We start from the raw sequence: 27,401 nt of genomic DNA on the forward strand, positions 1-27,401 counted from the left end.
TTTTACTATTTTTTTAATTGAATCTATGAAAAAATTCACAGTTTGACAGACTTAAAATAGTATTTTTGCATCAATAAGGTGATTCCCAAAGCTCTACTAGCTGAAGTGTGTCCATAAAAACTGGGGAAATTGGATAATGGGAGAACAAAAGAAATGGCAGTCCTAAAAACTATTTACAGCAGATGGACAGTATCTGAAGCCATGTCCTGACATAGGACTCAACAGACGCATCAGACCCTTAGGTTGATTCATTTAATGTTTGGCTCATCCAAAATGTGTTAATGGAAGGGTGGCTGTGAAGAAGGAATTCTTAAGAAAGGGAAATAGGGATAAAATGCTGAGGTATGCCAGATTACTGGACTGAATATAAATGACAGCAGAGCTTATGAAAAAAATTTCATTCAAATAATTGTCAATATACACAGGAGGTCAACAGAGAGGTGCAACAGTATCTACTGCCATTTGTAAAACATAATAGTTGTGGTTTGGGGCTGCATTTTAGTCAGTAGTGTGATCTTTTATGAATTATGAACACAGTAGACCATCAGATTTTGATCCACCATGCGAAAGTTTCCGATTGGTAATGGATGGCTTTTTCAGCGTGACAGTGATCCCAAACACACTGTGGATAGTGCATACCTGCATAGAAAAACATACAGTCATGGAGTTTAACATTACAGCATCATTTTGGCAGAGAACAGAACAAAAGCCAGCCAACACCCAAAGAAGAGCTTTGAATATCCTCCAAGAAGCCTGAAGATCTATTTCCAAAAGCTACTTAAAGAAATTACTGGGAGGCTTGCTGAAGAGAGTTAGGCTGTATTAAAGAATAAAAACAGTCCTATCAATACTTGACTTTCAAGCTTGTTATTCTTGTACAAAACATTTCAATAGCAAAATATAAAGAAATGTGGGTGGTGCAAGACTTTTGCTGAGTTATGCACCCGATCTGGGCTGTGTGCTGTGCAGTTACTACACACATGAACTTGGATTAACATAAAAATAAATGAACTCTAATAAGGCCAATAATTTCCTCTTGGGTCACTGTTTAATGTAATTAAAAATAAATGTTTCAAATCATCAACTATAAATGAACAGAAGGTCAGTGGAAAGAGCAATACCCTCATCTACAATAATGGTTTGGAGGACAAACTCTTACACAGAGGCACACACACACACACACACACACACACACACACACACACACACACACACACACACACACACACACACACACACACACACACACTTTGCAATGAATTATAAAACAGGACTCTCTACCTGAGTTATGTCACTTTTCACTGTCAGCAGCTCTCCTTCCCTCCCACACAGTCTGTTACGGCTGAATGGAGCCATTTCTCTCTGGCTTTCTTTCTACTTCAGTTAATGTTTATATGTGCCCTTTTATCACAGCCTTGGTCTCACTATTTGGCTCTTTGGTCTTTTTTTGTTTTTTTATTTTCTGGCTCAGTATGTTTAGGTGTCAAAGGGGCAGAAATACCAGCACATTAGCAGACTGCTATTGTTCCGTAAAGATAAAATATCTACTGCATACAGTTTAAAAACAATTCGATCTAACACAAGGAAAATATGCGCTGTGTTCCAACCTGTTTTGACTGTCTTTTTTTTCTTTAAGTGCATCCTAAAGGGCTCAGTGTTCAATCAGTGCTTTTGACTCACACTGGGATATGTGCAGCACTCTGCTAGTTGGGAATGTTTTCAATAACTCATTTGTCTTAAAATTTAGCATCCATTGTATGAAAACAGTGCTTTAGCAGACAAGATAAAGACTGCTGAACTCTTGTTCCTACATGCTCAATAATATGCACAAAAGCAAAAATCATGTCCAATTAAGTCATCTTAAACAGCTTATATAGCAAGAAAGACAGAGTTGTTCAAAAACTATGGATTTAATTCATTCATTTACTTTTACAATAGCATTAAAAATGTCAACTTTCCCAGTTTTCAAAGGGTTGCAAGGGAAAATGCATATTCCCCAAGTGGTTGGCAGTGTTTTGGTTGCTAGCATGTTGCCTGCAGTTTTTTGCTACTATCTGTAGTACAACTTCAAAAAGCAAAGTTGTACCTCAGTACTCCAGCCAACATGCTTCAGACAACATCACTTCCATTCAAACAGGTGCAGTAATATGCTAGTGACAGGTGGTTGCCAGGGGGTCACTGACCGGTCTGTATTCCTGTGTGATTGGAGCTCTAGCATTCATTTTATTAGCAACTGCCATCAACCTTCACTGACCAGGGAATGCTTGTTTTTTTACTCATAACTGAGGTTGCCAGGTAGTCGTTGACCATCTGTAGTCCTGTGAGGCTGGGGTCTTATTCACTTGATCCTAAAGTGTCACCGTGTGATTGTCATATTTGTTAGTGTCGTAGCTGACCACTATTTTGTAACATAGATAAAATTCTAAATATTGCATGCTCTCTTTCGCCTCTGTTTATCTATGTCACCCCTCAGTAATGTGTCATACTGATAAAGATGTTATACTAAAGTAAGTTCTCAATTTTATCTTTTCATTCTTGGTCACATTTGCTTTCTACAGCAATTTTATAATTGTAATTTGTAATTGAATATTGTGTTACTCCTCTTCAGTCGTCATTCTTCACTCAAATATGACTAAATGGCATTGGGAGTCTGTTCACATCATTCAGGGCATATGTTTGATATCCTATTGGCATTCTCTGATATTTATTTGAAACTTTGTTTGCTTCCACAAAACAATTGCCTTTTGGGAGTGTATATAAAATCATAAAAACAAAATGAAAGAGCAATTTAAAATCGCATAAAATAGCGTGTGATAAGGTTGGGCAACTAATCACTTTCTTAACATCAGGGAAGAATAGCGAGTTTAAGGGTTTTAAGAGATAAAAATTGATTTGTGGTGTGAGATGGGCTGAGGAACAGCTGTTTTCTGAGTCATCTATGTATATACATAATATGGTCTATTCACCCACGCCACATGCAATCAAGCTTTTAATAGGCCAACTTCATAAATTGTAGTAGAGGACAGCTAATGCATTCCTCCTCCCTCTATCTCAGTCTTCTCCCCCATGCCTTACTTGCACACTCTCTTTCCTCCATCTCTTCCTATGTCACTCTTCTGTTATGTGTCATACCGATAAAGTTTTTATTCTAAAGTTAGTTTTCAATTTTCTCTTTTCATTCTTGGCCACATTTAGTTTCTACAGCCAATATGTAACTGAATACTCTGTGTTACGTCCCAATTTCATCCTCTTCAATCTTCATTCTTCACTCAAATATGACTAAATGGCATCGTGAGTCTCTTCACATCATTCAGTGCATGTTTGATATCCTATTGACATTCTCTGATATTTATTTGGAGCTTTGTTTGCTTCCACAAAGCAATTGCTAGCCTTTTGGGGGTTTATTTAAAATCATAAAAACAAAATGAAAGAGCAATTTAAAATCACACAATGCTGAAGAAATGGAAGGCCAAACAAGCTAAACATACCAGGCGCTGCCCCACACAGATATCAATATTTTTATTTCTCACCCTACTGCGGTAGTAGATATCTCTTATTTGTAGTTGCTCACTGGGCATGCCCAAAAGCTGTGCTCTCATAATCTAGGAAGAAGATAACAGACTGCAGCTCTTCTCTACATGCTTGCAGCCAAGCAGGATGCGTTTCCATGACTATGTCTGCCTATTGGAGTGTGTCCCTTAAGTGATATGGTCAGTGCTCCTGGGACTTGTAAAAATCATGCCACTGTTTGTTTACACAGATTTTTTAGATACACATCCAGACTCTAAAAAACAAGCGCACAGAGGTTTGAAACTGATGTGGCCAAACAAGCTGTTTGCCAGAAAACCCCAGAGTTAAACAGATCACTTCCCATTACAAAAGAACAGAAAGAAATACTTTATTAATTATGTCAAGCTTCTTTGCTGTTGCAAGGATTGTGAAAAAATGCCCAAGCGCATTGAAATCAACAGAAAAGGGGAACAGTCCTTACAACAGGACATTAAGGAAAATTTGGCATATATAAAGACCAAAAGACACAATCATATACCCAATATACGCACAGAATACCACAGAAATAAAACAAACAAACAGTGGAGACAACTGCATGTCAGTCATCCATGTACCTTCAAACGTGGTGCTGTGATTTGTGCTGCTCGTTAGCGTGTTTCTTTGACACTTGTAATTTGAGTCAAACCACAGACACAAGACACCATGGTTGTTAAAAATAGGCAGAACTCAAATTTCGAGAGAACCCTAGGACTTCTGAAGAACCTCCCTGCATTTCTGAGGACATGTCCATAATCTTCAAAGCCTCGTCTGCCGATAAAACAGATTTTAGCTAGCTCCTACATTCTTTGATCAAATAAAACCAGGGACCATTTTCTACTGTACTCTGACAGCTTTGAGACTGATTGTGTGTGTTTGGTGTGTCTATCAGAATACATGCTGGCATGCTCATGTTTATATTCATGTTCCACTGGTCCTGTCATCCTGTCTGTCTAGGGCACACATTGAAACATACGCACACAAACAGACTCAGGCTGTCAGGCACCAGAGTCACAGGAGAGCTTCAAGTAGACACTTGACAGTTAAACTGGGCTAAATCTTTTCTCAGTATGACATAAAAAAACTAATTAACCTAACTTTGTTATTCAAAACATTTTAATTACTGGTGAGATGGTCTTTTATTGCACCCAGCAAAGACTCATGCCATCCATGGATATGCTTTTGAATTTGCTTTATTTGTGCTGTCAAAGGTTTTGAGCAGCTGTCACATAGAACCCATCAGTGAATTTCTTCACTCAAGACAGACAGTAAACAAATAACAAATCAACGGTGACTCAACCATTCATTGTGATTCATCATCTAAAGAATGGAAATTACAGTTTGTGCACAAAAGAGATAGAAAAGTGGTGACATAAATGTAAGAGAAACAAAGTTCTTTCTTTTTGCAAACACCAGCATGAGAGTCACAGTTTGTAAAATTGTTCTCTCTGATGTTTGTCAAAAGCACCAAATCCCATAACAAAACTTAAACAAAGCATCAGCATTGGTTTAATTAGCACTCAGAAATAATAAAAAAAACTAAATCTGATGCATGAACGCAGAATACAAAGACTTCTAAACGTTCTCAATCTGCGTATTTGTTCTTGTTGATAACATTTGTTGCCACAAAATTCTCTTGTGAACATAAGTAGAATTCCATTTCTGTGGATTTATCTTCTTTCTGTGTTTTTTCCTCGAATACTTATGTTCCCCTCGGGTGTGGACGCACTCCCATAAATAACACACCCACATGGACCAGGTGATGAACAGCAAGATGTGGGCTTAGTAATTAGAGGGCAGTGGAGTATGGAGTGGCTGTACATCAATCTCTTTTACCTTGTTTCACTTTTTTCCAATCATTCCGTCTTAACAGTCCCTCTCTGTCCACTTGATTTCCTTTCCATTGATTTTTTTGTCTTCATCTAGTTGTCCCTTTGTTTGCGTCTGTGCTCTTCAGTCGGTATTGTTCATTGCATTTAAACAAAACTGTGTTCAAAACTAAACCAGGGCCCGCATGTTCATGCAATCAGTGTGTTTGTTGTTGTTTAACCACTTATCAGCCACCAGATCCACTGGCAAACCACTTAAGACAGATTAAGATCAATTTCTTTTCATGGAAACTGGCATACTCAAAGGAAAAAGCTTGTGACACAATAATTGCAATGCATATTTGAAACTTTTTGGTTTTTAGTTTAATGTCTGAAAACGCCCTTTTTTGGCATGTGGCTAATTTTAACCTAACCTTCCCATATGGGAAAGAAATAGAAAAAGACTTGCATCAGCTTTAGCTTGCTTCATATAGTGAATCACATATGGCTTATATGATTTACTCATGAAAGTGGCCACTTTCTTATTACTTTCATATATTGTTTTAGGAAGTATCCAAAACATAAAAGTTTCATTTATATAATTTTTCAAGGGATCTTATATCTGTTTTCACTCTTGTATGGTTTTCATACAAGTTTCACACAAGACAGATACAGACTCTATAAGATTTATATATATCTTTTCCATATGGGTTAACCCTAAAGTGTATGGATCCCAGGAGACCTGGTGGATTTGAAAAGTGTGTGATAAGCTTGGGTAACTAATCACTTGCTTACCATCAGGGAAGAATAGCGAGTTCCAAGGTTTTAAGAAATAAAAATTGATTTGTGGTGTGAGATGGGCTGAGGAACAGCTGTTTCCTGAGTCAACTATGCATACACTTAATATGGTCTATTCACCCACGCTGCACACAATCAGCCTGCTAATAGGCCAACTTAATAAATCTTAGTAAAGGACAACTAATGCAGCGCATCTGTGACATCTCACGTCAGTATACACGTCAGCCACATTCCTTCCTCTACGCAGAAGGATAAATAAAAAATGCATTTCAGTGAAAGTGAAAAACTCACACTTGGATACAAGAATTTGGCTAAACTAATCTTCTGAGTGAAACATCACCCTCAGATCTTTTTCTCTGCTATGCACCCAGACACTACAGAGACAGGCAATTAATGTTTACAGGTCAATTTCAATCACATAAAAACATTCAAACATTGGAGCCAGTCTGCTAGCGCATCAGCTTGATGTCACCTCTCAGCCTTGACTTTTCACGCTAACTACAAATAAACTAAAATCAGGCAGGAAAATAAATTCTCACACTATTCCACAGATTTTTCACACCTATGCACATATGTGCTTATTCATCGCTCAAATTATGCACAATGGGAAATCATCGTCATTGGGATCTTTGCACTCATAGTGTGTATTCTTACTGGACAGGACATATGGCCTCACCCTTTAAGAAATGCTCATATTTTGAAACACAACATTGCAAATATAATGATAATGAGGATGAAATAAGAGCAAAAACTGTAACAGGCCCCATGACAGCCTGCAAAAGAAAGGAAAATAATGCGTTTGGGACTCGACACTATCAAGCTGCTCTCTAATGTGGATGATTTGGCCCTGCATTATAAAGACACAATGTTAAATACATGCATAATCTCCGGCTATCTTCCAGCTTGTCTGGGGAATATTCTCCATGAGCCACACAATGCCAAAAAAGACACACACAGAGGGAAACAGGTCATTGTACACACACGAATCACAGTGACATTTGAAGGGAGGTTAAAAACTGGCTGAATGCAGGTTTTCTGATTTGAGATGAATGTCATGGATTTGGAAGAATTAGGTTGGGACTGTGTGTCAGTGTAAGTGCCAAATTGGTTACACGATCTGGTGACCTTAAGGTCAAGACTTGGCAGACTTTAAATGTCGTTACAAAGCTGCAATCTTAGAAGAAAAGCTGTGCAAAATTTGCACCCTTCCCCATCGTTTTTTTGCCAGCATACTCTCTGGAAGGCTTCAAAGGATGAGATCCTGATTGACATTAAAACTTGAGTTTGGGAGGCAGGACAAGGATGACAACAAGATGTTGTCTCAATGTTTTTTGTTTAAGATGAAGGAATATTTGAGGCTCATTTAAAGTCATTGTAATCTCAAATTCAATCTAATATGCTTGAGAGGAGATAAGACGAAGTAGGGAAGGATAATAGAGAGAGGGACAGAAAGAGTATAAGAAGTAGAAAAAGACCGACAGACAGACAGAGAGCGGGAAAGGAAAGGAAAGGATAGAGATGAGATTAGACGAAGCCAGCTTATCTCTCTGTGTGTTAAATCCACAGTATCAGTTACAGCCGCTCTGGACTTGGTCAAACCAGCAGTGTGTGTCTGAAGAGATGAGCTGCCAAGTAACAGCACGTCTTCATCTGGGCTTCTTGTTTGTGTGTGTGTGTGTGTGTGGCAAGTTTTGAAAAAAATGTGTGTGAAGTTTATGTCATTTGTTCACAACAACACAAGATATCCAAAATTAGATGTGTGAGATTATTGTGTTTCATTTCATTTTGTTAAGATAATAATTGCCCTTTCTTATTTTTATTCTCTTTTTCTCTTGACACCTTTTAAAAGCCTGAAGGAGAGTTGTTGGAGCCATATTGAATCATTTTCCTTATGTGCTGCAAGTTTCGGACCATTGTTATTTTCCCCTGTTAGTACTCCTGCCTTTTTGGCAATCTCTGACTGTAAGTGAGGAAAGCACACAAAAATGGACATTGTGGTAAAAGTGTGGGAAATTGGTATAAAGTGAAATATTAAAAAATGTGTCACTGTTTCAGAAATATAAATATTTCAGTGCACCTCTGTTCTTGCTATGAACTACACCGAATAAGCCTTGAGCCTCATTCGATTTATAACTTCTTGAGCGGCTCTATAGGAAACAATCCACAAAGATCTCGTCGTGTCGTGGAATGGTGGCCGTCAGAAAAGTCATTCTTAAGTACCCACGACTGGACAAATTTTAAGTTTCTGATTCAAATTGTTGTCAATATGTATGGAAACAATCAGGAGAGAGGTTCAATAGTGAGTGTCTACAGCCATTTGTAAAACATGGTGGAGACAGTGGTGGATTGGGGCAGAATTCCAGCCAGGGGTGTTGGAGATCTTGTGAAAATTGATGGAATTTTGAATACGGAAAAGTACAGTCAGCTTGTGATCCACTGTGCAATATCATCTGGAAATGGTATGATTTTCAACAACTTTATTTTTATTTTTTTCGTTTATACATACTATTATATAAGATACTGTAACTTGTATAAAATTACAGCTTTTGTATTATGTTTTTATCCTTTGGATATGAGTCGTGCGGGTAATCCAAAGGATTTTGTGCTAACTCGGTAAGTTTTAAATATGTTGTGAATGAGTCTTGGTGCAAAACCCAGTGAATGAAGCTGGTGATAGTGAATGCAGGTGTGAGTTTTCAATTGATTACAGCTAAACAAACATTTATACTTCACAATAATAATATAGCAGAACAATTATTGTAAGCATTTTTCATACTATACATGAAAAAGCATTTGTTTCTATTTTCATTTATAATTTTCACAGCGTGAAAATTATTTGTTCCATCAGTTATTTTGGCTTCATTGTGTTTTCCTTCTCCTTCTCCTCCGCTTTCATTTCCACTCTCAGTTGTTTCACAGCTGGATGCAAACTGCCAGTTTGATCTACAAGCAACCAATCAGCTCGTAATCTTAGACACTTTGAACTCACACAGTGCAATCAGCTGCAGGTTTAAAGGCTCAGAAAAAACCAATCAGTCTCCAGTCTGACATGATTTTGAACCTGATTTTGTTTGTCATATGTGCTTGTGTGGGCTTGTTTTTCTGTGTTACAGTTAACCTGTTCTAGTCTGCAAGCATTACAATTGTGGATTGTACAATAAAGTAAATACTATATTGAAACTGTACTCTATATGTGTGCAAGATAAACCAAGGGTGTGACAATAAAAGTCTGTCCTTTGGTGGAAGTTGCTCTCATTACCTTTAAACAGTTCTCTCTTTAAAACACACACACACACACACACACACACACACACACACACACACACACACACACACACACACAGCACTCTGTCAGGCTAGACAAGCTAATCCCAGATAAGAGAGCAAAGACAACCCTTTTCATTAATGGCATCAGCTCACCAACAAAGGCTGGCTGACAGGCTGGCTAACTAAAGCACAAACAAACACACGCACGCCCACACAGGATAAAGTTATTTGAAGACACTAAAGTGACTGAGAAAGATCCAGGCAAACAATGCCCTGACAGAAATCCAGTTTTAAATGCAGCAGCAAATACGATTTTTTTTTCTTTAAATCCAACTTTGTATTTTGATGTGCACAGTAATTATCGGTGACATTTTTATAGCAACAAATCAATAGTCCCATTTTAACTGTGTTAACAATGATTTACTTCTTTCTGATAGTAATTCAGCTTATATATACACAGTTGCTGAAATCCTAAACATTTTTGATGAGTTCAGGCAGTCTGAGCTGTGGAAAAAGAATACATGTTGGTTTATCTTGAATAACTGAAAATGTTTGAGTGTGCAACCAGATACACTGATTCAACTTTCTGATTTTGTCTTACGTAGATTATTGAGCATGCAGCGAACTCGTGCCAAGAAGGCAAATCCTGAAATGCTGAACCATCCCTTCATGTACTGAAAAACACTGGTGTATTGAACAGTAAGCGCAGCTATACAGCATAGATGTTCAGTAATTTTTCAGTCAGTGTTACATTTGTACATTTGAAAAAATCAGTTGATGAACATTATCAGTAGAAAGCAGCCGATGGAGATTCTCAGGAGCTGAAAATAAAGCCAGCTCTAACTCTTCCAGGCACAACTTCAGCCGCCTTAAAAATTGAGTCAATCCTCTGATGTAATGTCCCAGCATTACAGCATCAATGTTTTTACAAGCCTGCTACATAAAACTAACTAACTAACTAACTAACTAACTAACTAATAATAATAATAATAATAATAATAATAATAATTGTGTTGGGTCATGTACGGTTTGATTGATGTCCTGACACAGGGAGCTGATGCTGAGTGCTCTCTGCTAGCGTCACCTCAGCTAATTTGAGAGATTTCTAAAATACCTTTCGGGCTATTTTTAAATCGTTTATCTGATCTTTATAAAGTCCATGCAAGAAGTCTGAGCTTCAGTTTTGTTGAGTGAAATTCTAAAATCCCAAATCCATTAATTAGGACTAGCTAGCTAAGTAGTTTATGGAGGCAACTTGCTAACCAAGCTAACTAGCTTTTAGCTGATAAATTAGCTCTCCACTCTTTTGTCCTAATATGGTTTCAAAACTAACATGGTGGCATCTAGAACAGGAGATAAAGTAATAGTTCACTCAAAATGCATTTAATATATAATCATCTTACAATACAGTAATTAGCACCATATGCCATTTTATTATAAAATCTGCACCTCTTCTATGACCATTGTTAATTTCATCTGTCCCTGGAGTCAAGCAGTAGATGTGACAATGTCCAAATACTTTGGAGTGAACTAAATGTGCAATATGCTATACTGTCCGTTGAGCAAGACACTTAATAAAGAAAACAAAGCAAAGAAAGAACGAAACAAGACAAACAGATGCTGCTTAAGGATGTTTAAAGTTTAAAGAGCTGCAAAAGCTTGCCATTTGTTTGTGAATCCTTTTCCATATAAAATCCACAACAGAAGCTGACAAGAAATGACAGTCAGTCACACATAAAGAACAGATTACAGCTATACCTTTCTACTCTCTATTTCTCCTTTCTGCTTCCATTGATGAGCTGCAGTAATGCCCCTCTGCCTCCAGAGGGCAAATTCCCACAAGTAACCACTGAACTGTGAAAATTCTGCAGTGAATGTGAAAAAATGCTGCCGTTCTCCCTTGTCCCTTTTCCCTCTGTCACTCTCTTTTGAACTGGGTACCTCTACTTTACTTATTGCACGTGTTCTTTTGATGTCTAAATTTCAATATTCATAGCTAACGCATCCTTTGTCGTTATACATTTTCTTTGTTCCTTGGATTATCTTTAAATTAATGCATATATTTTCTTTTCCACACTGTGCGTGTTTCTCAAAGGCATTTTCACACTGCAGGTGCGTCACCTTCTGTTTGCATAATAATGTCTGATGCTTTCGCTCTTCACAGGACACAACCACCTGTGCTTATATCAGATCCTGGCAGTGATGTAACATTAGTTTTAAATATTCTTCCCCCAAGATTAAGATTAGGATACACTTTATTTGGCTTCACCAGAAAAACAAAACACTTTTGCATTCTTCAGTTCTGTGAAAAATTATTTAAAAAAGCAGCGCAAACACACACACATGAAACAGAAGCCTAAAAAAAACTACACATTGCACAAACACCCATTCCCAGCAGCATCTTTCATTACATGGCGTTTAGTGTCTTGATGCTGACAGGAATTAATGTTGTGTTTCAGCTGGTTATGTACCAGATGCTAGAAGCTTAAATTCACTGTATGAAATGTGGGTAGGGCCAGACGCTATTTTTTATACTTACTTGGTCAAGGCCTGCACATAAATCAGCTGCAGGCAATGATGATTCTTAACACCAATGATTTTCATGGCAGATTTAATCAACTGGCCAGTTTGCGATTTCAGATGAACTCATCCCACAGCAGATGATACTCTCTAAAACTGCCTGGCAGAAAACTATCATCAGTTTCTGTTCAACACTACAGAGCCTCTTTCTCTACTCCTCTCTATCCCCAAAACACACACATACACACATCCTTGTTCTTCTGCCTTTGTGGGGGCAGAAACACACGCAGTCACTCTCACGATTACTCTCGACGTTATCACCCATCTGGTTAGTGTTTGTCCAAACCACACAGGCCAATCCACTCTCCAGTAACCAAAACACACACACACACAAACACATGATGCCATGAAACCACGAAATTACTCTAATTTGTTTTTAGACAAAGAGGGACATTTTGATTGAGGTTCCTGATATTTTAGGTTGCACCGATTGTTAGGATGCAGGGAAGAGAGGACGTCTGAGCGCTCAACAGACTGTAAAACTGCAGCTGTTCATACTAAAAAGAATTTACACCACACTCTCTCACTTTCTTTCACACACACACACACACACACACACACACACACACACACACACACACACACACACACACACACACACATGCTTCACAAAACCTTCTCAGCTGACTCCAGTTAAAATCAGAGTTGGACACAGGGCTTCTGAATCTCGCCATTGGTCTTACCTGCGCTTACAGTGATGGCTTCTATGAACTGGTCTCTCCAGCTGTTGGTTCCCACCAGCAGAGCCAGGTTGGTCTTCTTTATCAGCTTGTCCACTGTGTTCTGCCAAAGGAGAGACAGATTATCAGTCATTTGCATCTAGCATAGGAAATCTCTTGGATTTCGTCACAGCATGAAATAAGAAACTGGCACTCAACTTTCACAGGAAATGCATTTTTTATGGATTTCCAGTGACATAATAAAGGTGAAAACATAAACATACTCTGTATCAGTTTCATACAATTCATGACTGAAGCTATAAGACGCACACTGCAGTGAAATATTAAAATTCAAGACTCTCTTACAGCTGCTTCATTCCTGTGCATCGCTTTATACATTTTCCCCAGCCTTATATTTGTGATATTTCTGCAAGAATTCAAAATATAGTTTTCACATATACGTCTCTGTTTACTTCCATTTTCCTTCCTTTTTCTTTCCATTGTTTCTTTCCATGTGCATTATTTTACAGTATTTACATTTTTATTACAGTCTTCTTCAATAGGAAGAAGCTAAAACAGACTGGGGTAACACAAACAATCCAGCATGCACACACATATACTAATTAGTGAGCACTGGGGAATGCACTCTCCTTTTCTGAGGGAAGCTGTGATGCTACTTGTGTTGAATGGAGCTTAGGTGTGTAAATAGGGCTTCTTAGCTGTGGATACAAACATGCACAGACACATAGCCAGCTTTACTCTGCCTATTGTATCTGGAATGTTCGCTTAACTGCATTCACCTAGGTTTTATGCATAATGCCGTCTTCTACGATTGCCATTTTATCATTCTATAATGCTGTTATTTTTATCAGCTTTGCTTTCCATCTTTTTTCTTCGCTCCCTCAATTACTTTGGACTCAGTCAGACTGAAACATGCATATGCATGGGTTTCCTGTGTGTATCCATGTGAATTTCCCCTTTATTTTGGGAGGGCCCCATGCTGGGACTGAGGAACGTTATGTATTTTTCTTCTGAAAGACACATGAAAAGACTTGCTGACTCTGTGTTTATCTTAGAAAGAGGTCAAAATAATCAAGATTGGTTTCATCATACAAATCTAACAGACACAATGTTTGCTTTAAATGAGTGAAAACTAAATTATGTCAAAATCAACAGAAAGTAAGTACTAGTGAAAATTATACTTGAGATAAAAGCTGCAATTTGCACAATGTAAAGTCAGTATTTTGTGGCTTATGTAATTTAATTGTAACTTGTAACTAAAAATAAATTGTTGTTTCTTTGGATGACAGTAATTACATAACTACATAAATGACTTGAGAACTTTCTTACAATACTTTTCTAATCTTCAGTCAGTAAGCTGAACTGGAGTTTAGTTTTAATCCTCCAGCAAGTGGTGCTATAAAATCCAGTGATGATCGAGCTAAAAGTCACAAGTAAAATTAAAAGATAACACAGTCTGACAGGCTTAAAATTATACTTTTGTATCAACATAATTCCCAATGAGCTTTTAGCCAAAAACTGGTATACAGGTCTGGAGTGAGTGCCTATACCCATCTGTAGAACAACATGGAGGCTCTGACATAGAAATAAAAAAGCTTAACCAATAGAGTTTAGATTGTGTTGAAGAGTAAATGTAGTCATATGTAGACTGTAGTTCAATTTCATGAGAAGTGTAGAAATTCTCATGATTTTGAAAGTCTTATGAGAGACTTTTTGCCTTCTAGGCATTTCCATTTCTAGTCCCACATTTCAACAAATTGCTCGAGACATTTGTCATTTTCCCAGCACCATATTTAAAGAAATAATCAGTGGCTCAAGACATTATTATTATTTATTTATTTATTTATTATTATTGCACTATATTAAAAACACAAGTTTAAAAACATTGTAAAACTTTTTTTTCTTTTAACCTCCTATCCTTGTTCAGTCTCTAATGTCACTCCACATCTGCCAGTGGACAGTACTTCAGATAACTATAGGATCTCTTTACACACACACATACACATACACACTGAACTACTTGACAAACTATAGTATCCTGTCAAGTGGCAAGCTATTAGTGGGTGCTATTAGCTGTCTTTTTAGAGTGATTGTGTAGGTGGAGCAGGAGCAAAGAACATGCATTAGTACACACAGTCCCACACATACACACACAAATGTAACATGGATGGTAATTACATTTGCACTTGTCTTAAGAGTCTGTGTGGGTGAAGGGAAAGGAGGAAATTAAGCAAACATAACAAATATCCAATTATTTCCTATATGTATCAGAAACATTTGTGCATGAATATGTTATATGAGCTTTATTTTAATCCTTTGTTGCCCTTTTGTGAACATATTAGCATATTACTACACTCGCAATAGACAATAATAATAATCATACTAATAATAATAACTTTATTTGTAAATCAAAATCAAGTGCTCCACAGTTTGACTAAAACCACACAATAAAAAATAAGCATACATGTTCCAGCATACAGACATGCAGTCAGCCATATGGTCTTATATTAATTCCAACATACACCCTTCCGTACACCAATTTGAGGGTCTCGAAAAGCGCTATATAAATGCAATCCATTATTACTATTATTATTATTAGATGAGAACTATGGCCAAAAATAATGGGAGAAAGATTAAGGAAAAGCTAACCTATAAAAAGGAGTTTTGAGCAGTGATGTAAAACAAACCACTGATTCAGCCGACCTAATAATGTGAGGAAGGCTGTTGCAAAGTTTAAGAGCTACAACCTCAAAAGCATGATTGCATGAAGTTTTCATCAGCAGCCTAGCTGTTGCATTCTAAACTAGTTGAAGACACATAGAATGAAAGACATGTCCACAGCATCTTTCATCCTCACTTCCTTCTCTCACACCAACCGGTCGCAGCAGATGGCCCCGCCCCTCCCTGAGCCTGGTTCTGCCGGAGGTTTCTTCCTGTTAAAAGGGAGTTTTTCCTTCCCACTGTCGCCAAAGTGGTTGCTCATAGGGGGTCATTTGCTTTTTGGGCTTCTTCTCTGTATGTATTATTGTAGGGTCTACCTTACAATATAAAGCGCATTGAATTGAATTGAATTGAATTGAATTGAATTGAATTGAAAGACAGGATAAGGATTACTGAGACATGCATGTGAAAAGTGTTACAATAATATATATGGGAGAAAATTAAAGCGTGTATTCAAAGTTCCAAATTGTTGGATGACAGACAACACATAGGTTTTGAAAGGAGACAGAGATATGTCTGCTTTTAAATATCCTATTGTGTAATGAAATCTTATTGTTCAAGGATGTTTGAATCCGAAAGTTATACTTCAGAGTAAAACATCCTCTGTTTTCCTGCCATCTAAACTTGTTTTATTGTCCTCAGATGAGATATGTCATCTTTATCTCACCACACAAAGGCTTCATTTCAATCCAAAGTACCTAAACTGCATGTAATCTGTGTCCACTGCCATGTGCAAACTTACAAAAACTATGCAAACCAGTCAGCTGATATATGAAAAAGCAATAGATTTGGGATGTCTTTTTCTCCTGCTTGACTATATAGGCTTCATTTCGGTATATTTGATGTCAGCAATGCAAAAGATTACACACTAAATGTCACTGTATAACAGGATAGCTTTCTCCCTAGTATAAAGGGCAAATATAGCCCATATCTTTTCTGTAAATCAATGCTAATGTGTCAAAGCACAATGAAAAAAGCAACACACAACTCTATATATGGCTACAGAGTTTTAAAAATGGTGGCTGCTATAAAATTCTGCTTACTCAACCAATCAATTCACCTCTACAAGCTGTATCCCCCGGAGTTCCTGTGAAGTGAAAAATGCTACCATTTAAACAGAGTCTTTTGGAGCCCTGACTTTTGTTCCTGCAGTAGAAACACACTTAGTTCCCCTTCGGGTTGAAAATTCCTGCTCTGGAAATATAGTCAATGTGGCACCGCCTTACCTTGAATTCATATGATTCCTCGATGATCACCTCCAGTTTGACATGATCTCCCAACATTGGACGGCCCATTTCAGCTATGCGGCGTTCCTCTTCATCTTTTCCTGTCAGCGGCTCTTCTTCCACTTCTTCATCTTTCTGCTGTTCCTCTGAAGAAACAAAACAGAGGACACAAACAGTTAGAAAAGAAACAGCAGTAAGCCAGTGAGTTGTGGTAATGCAGATTGTAATTTATGCAAGAGATTAGCTGAAAAAAAGATAATAAAGTGAGGGAAGCTAGTTGTGTAGCACACCAAAAGAAGTAGTTTCAAATAAGAAATAAGCTGATATTGTTTTTTTTTTATTAAGTTTTCAAAATCAGTTTTCTCAAAAGTTAGCATGTCAGGTGAAACCATGTCAGGTGAAGTTGTCAGGTACAACTTCAAGGTCACATTCTGGATGATCTTGTTCTAGTGGAGTGATATCTCTTATACTACAATGAAGAGGACTTTCTTCTTCCAGTCTTTATGCCAGTCACACTGCAGTTACCATACCAAAGTGTGATGTAGCTGTTCAGGATGCCCAAACAGCTTTTATCGAGACCCAACAGTGCCTCCATAAAACGGGGTTCTCACTTGCTTCATTTACCAACCTCTACACCTTTGGAGACAGAGCCTTCAGTGTGTCAGCGCCTACCCTGTGAATTCCCATCTGAGCTCGGCAGCGTCCCTTCATTTAACTTCTCAAAACCTTTTCAAACAGGCCTGCAACCTCTAGCCTGTTTGCTTATTTCATCGTAGTTGCTGATGAGATGATGACCGCTAGTGTTGTATCATTAGTCGTGTTTCAGCAAAGTATGGAGCAACGGACAGAGCACAGAGCCCCATGTGACCCCTGTGTTCCGTTTGATGAGGTCTTACTGTAAGCATTTACTGTTTGCACAGTATGCCAACTGTAAGGGCTCCAGAGAAGGTGGGAGGCTGGCTTTGATAAGATCCATGACTAGTCGGATGAATCTCTTCACATTAGTTGTATACAACCTCAGCACCTGCAGGTTTTCTTCTCTGGTGTAAGTTTCAGTGCCTTAAACCTCCCATAGAACTCATTCAGCCGGTTTTGGTGGGAGGGTTGTGTCGTCCACTTGAGGTATTATTTTACAGCCCGAATCTCCTGCTACATCACAGAATTTGCTTTCAATTTTTCTTGTGTATGCCAACTTAGTCTTCTTGATGGCTCAGTAGAGGTCAGTTTTTGCCGACCTGAGCACTACTTTTTCCCCCGATCAGAAGGCAGCATCCTTAATTCTCAGCTCTTTAAGGCTCTCTGATGACATCAGAAGAAGGGTTTGATGACTGTGACAACACACATACACTTGGAGCATACATGCTCCAATCAGTACTTGCACAAAAGTCCTGAAGTGCTGTAGTTGTATCTGGCCAGGATGCAACTACTGATCTGATCGGATTTGCCTTATTGCGTTTCAGTAATGTTCTCTATGCTGGAAAAAGCATAACAGAAATGTAATCCGATGGGCTGCTTTGTAGACCTCTTTGATGTTTGTATACACCATATTAAATGTGTTATTGCGCCTGGTTGGAAAGTGGGCACGCTATTGGAATTTGGATAGAACAATTTAAGTTTATGTATTTGAAATCTCCAGCAACCACCATGAAACTGTCTGGATGAACAGTCTCTAGCTCACTGATGGCACTGTACAGCTGCCACAGGATGTCCTGGGTGGTGACTGTGAATTACTATAGCTGGTAGAAGGGTTGGCATTTCACTATCATATCTTTCAAAAGAAAATGAGCTGTGACAATTCCACTGTTGCTGCACCACATATAATGTAATGTATACACACAGTCCTCCACCTCAGGTCTTACTGGTGCTTACAGAAGGCTGTTAGTCTGTCCAGCAGGAATGCGACATCAGAAATGTTGCTACGGAGTCAGGTTTTGGTCAAAACAAAAACAATACAGTGTCTCACTCCCTGCTGTGTGTGTACTTGCAGCCACAGATAATCCATCTTACTCTCTAAGGAATGAACATAGGCAAGTAAGAGTGATGGGACTGATGGTCTGTTTGGGTTAGCTCGGACGCTCTCTTCATTCACTTGTGTGTGTGTGCACACTGCTTCATGTACGTCATACCCCACACAGCTCTGTCAGACCAGCTTTCTTCAAACACAAAGTCTCCCACAGACTTCTCAAGGTTACGCCTCATTTTCAGCAGCATCTCTCGGTCGTTCCTTAATATGTGACACTCATGATGCTCAAGACAAACACAACAAATATGATGCCGTGTATTTTCCTCTTAAGTGAACAGTAATTCCACTGTACTTGTTATTCTCAAACTAATGTGTCATTATAAGCTAAGAAAAACAGACTAGTGGACATATACAGCAGCTGTACTGGGAGGCTAATTGTCAGTCAGTGTCAGTTGCTGTGGCTCAAATTTTTGGGGGGTAATGGCAGAAACCCATATTCTTCATATTTACATTACATTAAAATTCCAAACTTTTTTTCTGTAATGAATACACGGGCAATCGTGGCTCAAGAGTTGGGAGGTCGCCTTGTAATCGGAAGGTTGCCCCGGCTTGGACAGTCTCGGTCATTGTGTCCTTGGGCAAGACACTTCACCCGTTGCCTACTGGTCAGAGGGCCCGGTGGTGCCAGTGTCCGGCAGCCTCGCCTCTGTCAGTGCGCCCCAGGGTGGCTGTGGCTACAATGTAGCTTGCCATCATCAGTGTGTGAATGTGTGGGTGGATGACTGGATGTGTAAAGCGCTTTGGGGTCCTTAGGGACTAGTAAAGTGCTATACAAATACAGGCCATTTACCATATAACACAAAACCCTCAGCATACCAGGTACAAATACATTTTGATCACTAATTCTTCAAAGTGAGCTGGTGATCGTATGCCATTATTGGCACTTTATTCATAACTGCCCCTTCAAGTAGCAATCTTTGTCTTAAATTATTAACTAGAAGTGTCTGCAATTTTAACTTATTTAATTAGCTTTATATTCTTCAACTGTTTTAGCACCATTACTAAATGGAAAATACTTCCATTAGTTCCCCTGTTATCTCATTATCCCTGTCGCTCTGTCTTTCACACGCCACCCCCATCTCTTTTCTTTTCTCTGTCTTTATGGTCTGTGCCAGTAATTGAGATTCACCGTCGAGAAAGAACTCACTGCTGGTATCAAAGGGTGAGGCGTCAGACAGAATGGCCTTGATCATATTTTTCACGGGGGAACAGTTATCCATGCTGTTGCCTTCCATTATTGTGCACTGCATTGTGGGTCTACACCAACCCGTTGGTCATTTGTTCCCCTCAGTTGGGTTGCTGCATGGAGCTTATAGCTCACTTGCACAAACAGCCATGCAAATGTCTGCCAAGAGCACTTTCATCAAACTTGTACTCCAGAAGCAAGGGGCACAATTTAGAACAGTGGTGCCCTGCGTGTTCATGTAGCAACAGAGTAAAGTCTAGGGCAACCAAAAGGCAGCCTGCTATTTTTCTTTTTAATTACTACAGTATACAAAAGCCACCTGTTAATAACAAAGCATTCACCAGGAATAAATTCCTAGCAGACTACTTTGTTAGCCAGCTGTAACACACAAAACAGATTAAATTAAATTAGCTGAGAATATCACCTGCCTCTTTAGTCTATGCAGATGCTTTCACTGTTCCTATACCTTAGAACCACTGTTAACACCACACTGTCTGCCCATAGCTTTTAAAATCCAGGGAAAATATAGCTTGTTCACTTCTGCCTCACTACCAAATAGATAACAATGGTCATCTAACATTTCTGTTTTTCCCCTTTAATGGTGCAGTGTTTCCTGTAATAAGTTCAACATTTTGTTGACCTATCAATCCACCCTGACCTTCACCATATAAGGATTCTGTGGCTTAAAATTACAGCTATGTCACCCCACTTCCTTTTTTGACCTGGCCAAAGCTTGACGGGTTGCAATAAGCTGTGTCTGTAAACAACCATGTGTATTTTTTATACTAACAGTCATTTCAGATATGACGGCAGTTTGCTCAGAAAGTCCCTAAAAATAAAATTTTTATCTCAGCTGACTTTCAACTTGAATTTACAATATAGTGATTAGCGCACACACATAAACACACACAGTTGCACCAAAGCTAATTTAATGAACTCTGTTACCAGCTTACAATAAGTCACATGTGAGATGAGGATGACCTGGCAGTATCCTCGTTAGCTACACTCTTTCTGTGTGAGCGTATCTGTAAATGAACCTGACAGAGGTTGAATGTTGCAGGGTAAGATGCTGCTTCTTGTCAAAGCTACTGTCTGCACAATTTATTATTCGGATTTCTTCCCCCGTTGCCCTTCTCTGTGCTCCTTTGAAGCTAATTCAATTAATACAGCTGAATATGCTTTTAAGTCAGGACAGCTATACAGAAATATTACTAAAGCATTTAAATATGTTTCAGCATTGTACATAATTAGATTCAAAATTGCATACTTTTAAACTTTTTGATAATGTATATTTGGATGAAAACAGACCTAAAATATGAGGATAGTATACGCTGTGGTATATGTATTTTTGTTGCGTAACATTTTATACCTCCAACTTCAGCTGTCCTACTCTTTAAATTCTTTTTCATCTCCGGCTCTCATAATAAAATCTCTAATTTGTATTCACCCTTTTCTCTGTCTGATTCTAATTTTTTTCCTCTCCTTCCTGATTTGGCTTTGTTTCAAGGGGCCTTCAGTAAACTGTGAAAGTAAAAAAACAAGGAACACATTACTAATTCAGGTAGCAATACTGACAATATGACGCAGCTCTCAAGTTAATTGTGCTCTGTGGCATATTCAGTGGGAACAAACGAGCCCATGAGGTACAGTTAGTACAGGTTAGTGCTCTCTGTCCCGCTAGCAAGAAGTCACAATTTGTACTTTTGAAAATGTAGAAAGATTATACTGTCAACTTTGCCTGCTAGGAAACAGAATTATTATTATTATTTCACTTTATTGTTCTTTCCTATCTTCCACAATGGACTGCAAATACCAATGCCAGACTTGCCAGTTACAAGTTTGTATTTTATGTGACCTTTTGCAGATGTGTCTCTGATTTTTTTTTTCTTTAGAAAGAAAACCTTTTAATTCTAAAAATCTAAGCTGTTTTCACACATACATTGTGCCCGTTTTCAAGACATTATACAGTGTCCAACTTACCCAGATTGGACATCAAACTAATCTTTACTTTACAAGCTCCTAATAGCAAGTTCCTTAATCCCTGAATGATACCATTTGAGTGTGAGTAGTAGAACTTCCTGCATGGTTTACTTAAGCCTCACATGCATATCCAGTTGTGAATGTGCAGCTAGGGCAGCTACATAGAAATATAGTTGTAAAAAAAATCGGACATTTTTGTCTGGTACATGTGAGAAGGGGCGACTTCAAATAATTTCCAAATCTGATTTTTCTGATACTGTTTGGAGTTCATGTGTGAAATTATCAAAAGAAGGCCACAAAAGAGCAGCTGAGAGGCATACACTTCACCAACCCCAATGTACTTTTATTGTTATATCAGATAACAATGATTTGGGGCTCCATATAGTACGGCACACCATAACAATTAGATTAGACTCAGTGATTATAGCATGACCATATTTGATATTCAACTATCCAACAAGAGTTGTTGTTGGATAGTTGAGAAGCTTATTGTAGAGATCAAGTAAAGAAGCAGGGTCTGAACTTGTTTATTTATTATGACTAGCATATAAAGCTTTTTTATCAGCATAAAATTGATCCGGGTAAATCATCAGTCCAAATTCTAGGCAAAAATATGTGGTCCAACACCATATACAGATGCTAGCATCAAATGTACACCCTGGCAAGAAACATTCAGTTTCTGAACTTAAATGGTGCTAAATTTCACTCAGTCTACGTGTGTTTCTTTCTGAATTTTCTCCACGGTATTGTCTTTAGTTTAGGAATTGTGTCTGCCTCTTTGTCTGGGTGAAACATCTGCCAATACGTGTCTGAAAGGAGGTAGCATGTGTTCGGTGTGCATGTGGGATTTCACACCTTGTCATGTTTGATGGAGCCCCTACTTTAACAGAAGTGATAGAAGGTGACTTGGAGTGGAAGGAGAGAGTAGAAAGGTTGAGTAAGGGGCAAAGATGAAGGAAAGAAAGAACAATCAGAGAGAAGAGAGAATTTTTGTCATGTTTAATTGATTCAAGATTCATTGGAGAAGGTAGAAGAAAAAGAGGAAAGGCAAGAAGAAAAAAACAAAGAGCAGGAGCAGAGGGGAGAAGCTTCAGTGCTTTGGGAAGGAGGAGATATGCAGATGGAAGGAGGAAGAAGACAGGAAGGAGACAAGAGAAGACAGGGCCTCTGACAGGATTAAACAGTACAGCAGGGGACAAGACGGAGGAAGAAGCAGTTGTTATACTGTCACAATTCTGAAGAGTGTCACAGAAGGAGGCACAAAAGCAGATGGACAAGAAGAACTTTTAAAGACTTAACACAGTTTTACCAGGTCCATTACATGAGATTAAGGAAAAGAAAGGGAAAAAAGAAAGAAATGCAAATAAAGGAAAAGAGTATGGGGATATAGATAAGAAAGAATATCATATGGAACATTTTGAAAAAGCAAAAAAGAGACAAGAAAAGAGAGGTTGAAAATAAAACAAAAATGGGTAGAGGGCAGGTAAATGAATGTAGCAAGGGGAAAAAACAGGAAAATGTATATGAAAGTAACAACTGGAGTTTATGCTGTTTTTCTTTTCTTTTCAGAGCTTTGTTAGAGTGACAACCCATGTTAGTCACTACAGTTAGGTACTTGTTTTTGTTTAGAGTTGAAGGATGTCTGGATAATGTATCTGAGGCAGACTCCTGAAGTGCTGTGTGCTGTCAATAAGGCTGAGCTAGAAGCTGGGTTAAATGCTACCGCTTATTGTCTCCCCAGCAACTCTTTCTAGTTCCTCCTGGGGGATCACAATGCATTCCTATGCCAGGTGAGAAGTAATATCTTTCCAGCAGGTTATGGATCTACATCAGGGTCTCCTTCTAGTTCAGGGAACAATCTCCCAGAGGAGATGCCCAGCAGGGATCCTAACCACCACAACTGACTCCTTTTCACACAGAGAAGCAGCGACTCTTGTCTGAGCTCCCTCCAGATGTCTCCTAACTCTATCTCTAAGGGTTAGCCCAGTCGCTATATGGAGGAAAATCATCCTGGCCATTTTTATTTGCAACTTTACCCAGATCTCGTGACCATAGTTGAGGCCTGAAATGTAAACGGACTGGTAAATGGAAAGCTTCGCCTTTTGGATCAAAGTTAAGCTCAGCTGCAATCCTGACAGATCAGCTGACCTCAGAGCCAGCCCAGGCATACATGGCTCAGCTGTTACCCTTCTACACATCCAATTGGCAAATCACATACAGGGCACTCTCGTTATCCTGCTGCTCTACACTTCACCTACATCCCAGCAGATCATACACTTTCTGACTTAATCAGTGTCTCTTTAAAGTTCTTACAGTACATATTCTTTCTGGGTGTTGTTTTCTGTAGTAATTGCATAAGCTGTACAATACTGATTTCAAAAATTTACAATCGCTCTTATAAATAATCTTAACGTCTACAGATTTAATTAGAGTAGTAATGAGAAACTGAATGATTTGAGGAGCCTAAAATTTAATTAACCTAACTTACTCTTCCATTTTAAACAATCTAGCACTGAATATGAAAAAAAAAATAGTAATCAGTGTCCTCATTCAATAAAATAAACAAAGCAACACAAGCATTAATGTGAAATGATCATTAATCATTGCATATGTGAAATTTACTTAGAATTGCATATTGCTGTATTGCTTGGTGATTTTGCAGAGTTAATGACTCTGTTTTGCAATCTCTCATTAAATAGATTTCTAATGATGTTTACTGTTCTGCACAACACAGGGTTCAGTGGGTTTGTACATTATGGATATGTAATGTACATACTAATAAACAAACAGAATATGGAGAGATACATAGAAACATGTACATAAACATACTGACTGGCATGATGAAGAGTATCATGTATCCAATTAGTTGATGCTGTTTTGACACATGTACCATCTTAATCAATGCTGGAATTAATGATATGCACTATTGTATAACTAAACACTCAAAAATACTGATGCACACACACGGGGGCTGAAAAAGGACATAAGGAAAAGGAGTATGAGAGGGGATGACATTGCTGTCAGACAAAATCTGTCACATATATTCATGCACATAATGTATCTCTATGCATGTGTGGGCACGCTACAATGCACATACGTTTACCTCTGCATTAGTACAAATTGTATCTGTCTGTGCATGTTTTATACTGTGTACATGCTTGCATATTTTAGGACATGGGGTCATTATTACTTTCTGCAGGGCATGTGTGTTTTCAGCCTTTTTCCTCTCAGCAATATTCCTTCCTCATGCTGAACTTTTTTCCCATTTGAAATATTTAGCTTCATGGGTTGTGATGAACTATCTACTGCTTGAGGGTCCTCGGGACAAAATTTGAATGATGCTGTATCTGAGGGTCATCCAGAAACTTCAAAAATTCCATGTAAATTCATTTGAGTTTACCCTCAGAAAAAAAAAAACCTATGTGCATAAAACATGTGATCACTCAAAACATCTTCTGTGGGAGTCCAAGATCCATTTACTTTATTTAAAGAGAGAAACCAACACTTCACATCTGCAACAATACTGTCACCCAATTCGATATCTGCCTACACATGCAAACAATAAATATCTAGCTGCACCTGCACAAACAAGCCAGAGCTGAACAAGTACTCATACCTTGTCTCCAAAAGTTGTTGAAAGGGAGATGGAGGAAACTAGTACCAGAAGAGGATAAAGTAATCGACAAAAACACATTGAAAGCCATCTTTTGTCAATGTGCTACGGTTCTATTAAGTAAAAGCAGACTCAGGTTAAAAAATAAGTGAAATTTAAGGCAGCTGAATGTTGAAGCATTGACAGATGAACTTAAGATGCCTTCAAAATACTGGAGCCAAGCTACAATTGTGGTATACTGATGAGGTTTAAGCTGAAATCTGAGGTGGGGTGATACTATTGTAATTGGCTAAACATTGCTCTTTAGGGCATCTGTGCATAATCAGTCATAAAGTATCTGGATATGCACAGACTTAGGCTAACTAAATCTTGTGCATCACGTTCTCTACCCTGCAGTAAAGAAAATAAAGACCAGGTTCATGCAGTGATGTCTCTCTCATTTCATCCTCATTATCACTACTGAGTTGATCACAACAGAAAACCTAGCAAACAAACCAGGTATGAGTAAAGACACAGCAGCATTCTGTGCTTCTGAATACCTGAATAACAAGAACAGCATAACAAGAAAAAATTTCATGGACTCCTATGATTATATTTTGTGTACTCTGCTTACTGTCCTAAAAAAGCCTTGTTATCAATATCTCTTCTATTTCCAGTAAAGTCAAGTGACTACAGGAAATTACTGAACTACACGGTTCCCCTCTGTTCTCTTTGCATAATATGTAGCTCCTTATATCAGTGCAACAGATGTCAAATCAGTTGCCTGTTTAGACACTATATGAATTCTGTGAACCTAATTTCCTTTAAGCAAAACACAGGTAAATGAAACAGCCGCATCAAAAGACAAGAATATCAGCCTTTTATCTTTGGTTCAGAATAAAAGAACAAAAGATGAAACAGGACCTTGCTGGAAGAAAAGCTGACTATATTCTCCCAGTCATAAAACCTTGTATGTCAGAGCTGTTTTCTGGGATTCGTATCTGACGGCACAATTCGCAAATTAATCAACACTGGAGAGTGAATGTGCCTCTTTTGGACTGTGCTCAGCAGCTGTCTCAGGGGCAGGACACTTAAAAGCCAATTTAAAATACGTTGGATTGTGCCAAAACGCTCTGAGAAAACCAATTCTACATTCCACAGTCTCTCTGCAGTACTTTGTACTAATTTACTGAGTTTACAATAATAATAATTTACTGAAATTGCAACCTCAGTAAATACTAATTGGAAATTAAGAATACAAAACAACATAGTCCCATGTTTTCACATATTCAACTGTGTTTGTTATAAAAAGCTGCCAGTGCTACCCTTCAGCCTCCTCAGCACCTATGGTATAAACTTGGAAAAAATGTGGTGACTTCCTTCTTGAGTTACCACATTCATACACAAGATTTTCTGAAAAAATGTCCTCAGACTTCTGAGATTTTGACTTTTCTAATTCAATTCAATTCCATTTTATTTATACAGTGCCAAATAACAACAAAAGTCACCTCAGTGTGCTTTATATTTTAAGATATACCCCAAAATAATACATACAGAGAAAAATCCAACAATGATATGACCCCCTATGAGCAAGCACTTTGGCGACAGTGGGAAGGAAAAACTCCCTTTTAACAGGAAGAAACCTCCGGCAGAACCAGACTCAGACTCATCTGCTGCAACCAGAGATTTTTAATTTGAAAATCCTAGTTCATCCTTAGTTATCATGTTCACAAGAGTTTCAGAAAATCAGAATCTGACTTTGGTCAAGGTCACCATTATTCAAGCTTGCCTGAGACTCAACACTCTGTTAAATGGTAAATGGACTGGTTCTTATATAGCACTTTTCTAGTCTATCTGAGCAGTCAATGCACTTTTATTTGCATTTACTTGCCTCATTCAAAGATATTTGGCATCCAGACTGGAGGGAATCGGACCACCAACCCTCTGAATAGCAGATGCCCTGCTCTACCACCTAAGCTACAGCCATCAGTCGT

General features: G+C 38.3%; 1 protein-coding gene across 2 annotated transcripts in view; it reads right to left on the minus strand.

The window, feature by feature from the left end:
* slc8a1b (solute carrier family 8 member 1b) overlaps positions 1-27,401 on the minus strand; it is a 136,791-nt gene that overhangs the window by 13,735 nt on the left and 95,655 nt on the right. For both annotated transcript variants that reach the window (XM_063490967.1, XM_063490966.1), the window contains exons 6-7: positions 16,627-16,772; positions 12,683-12,782 (exon numbers count right to left, since the gene is read on the minus strand). In XM_063490967.1, coding sequence (XP_063347037.1) covers positions 12,683-12,782; positions 16,627-16,772 — 246 coding nt within the window. The remainder of the gene's footprint in view (positions 1-12,682; positions 12,783-16,626; positions 16,773-27,401) is intronic.

The sequence above is a fragment of the Pelmatolapia mariae genome, linkage group LG13 (genome assembly GCF_036321145.2).
Source record: "Pelmatolapia mariae isolate MD_Pm_ZW linkage group LG13, Pm_UMD_F_2, whole genome shotgun sequence".
Lineage (NCBI taxonomy): Eukaryota > Metazoa > Chordata > Actinopteri > Cichliformes > Cichlidae > Pelmatolapia > Pelmatolapia mariae.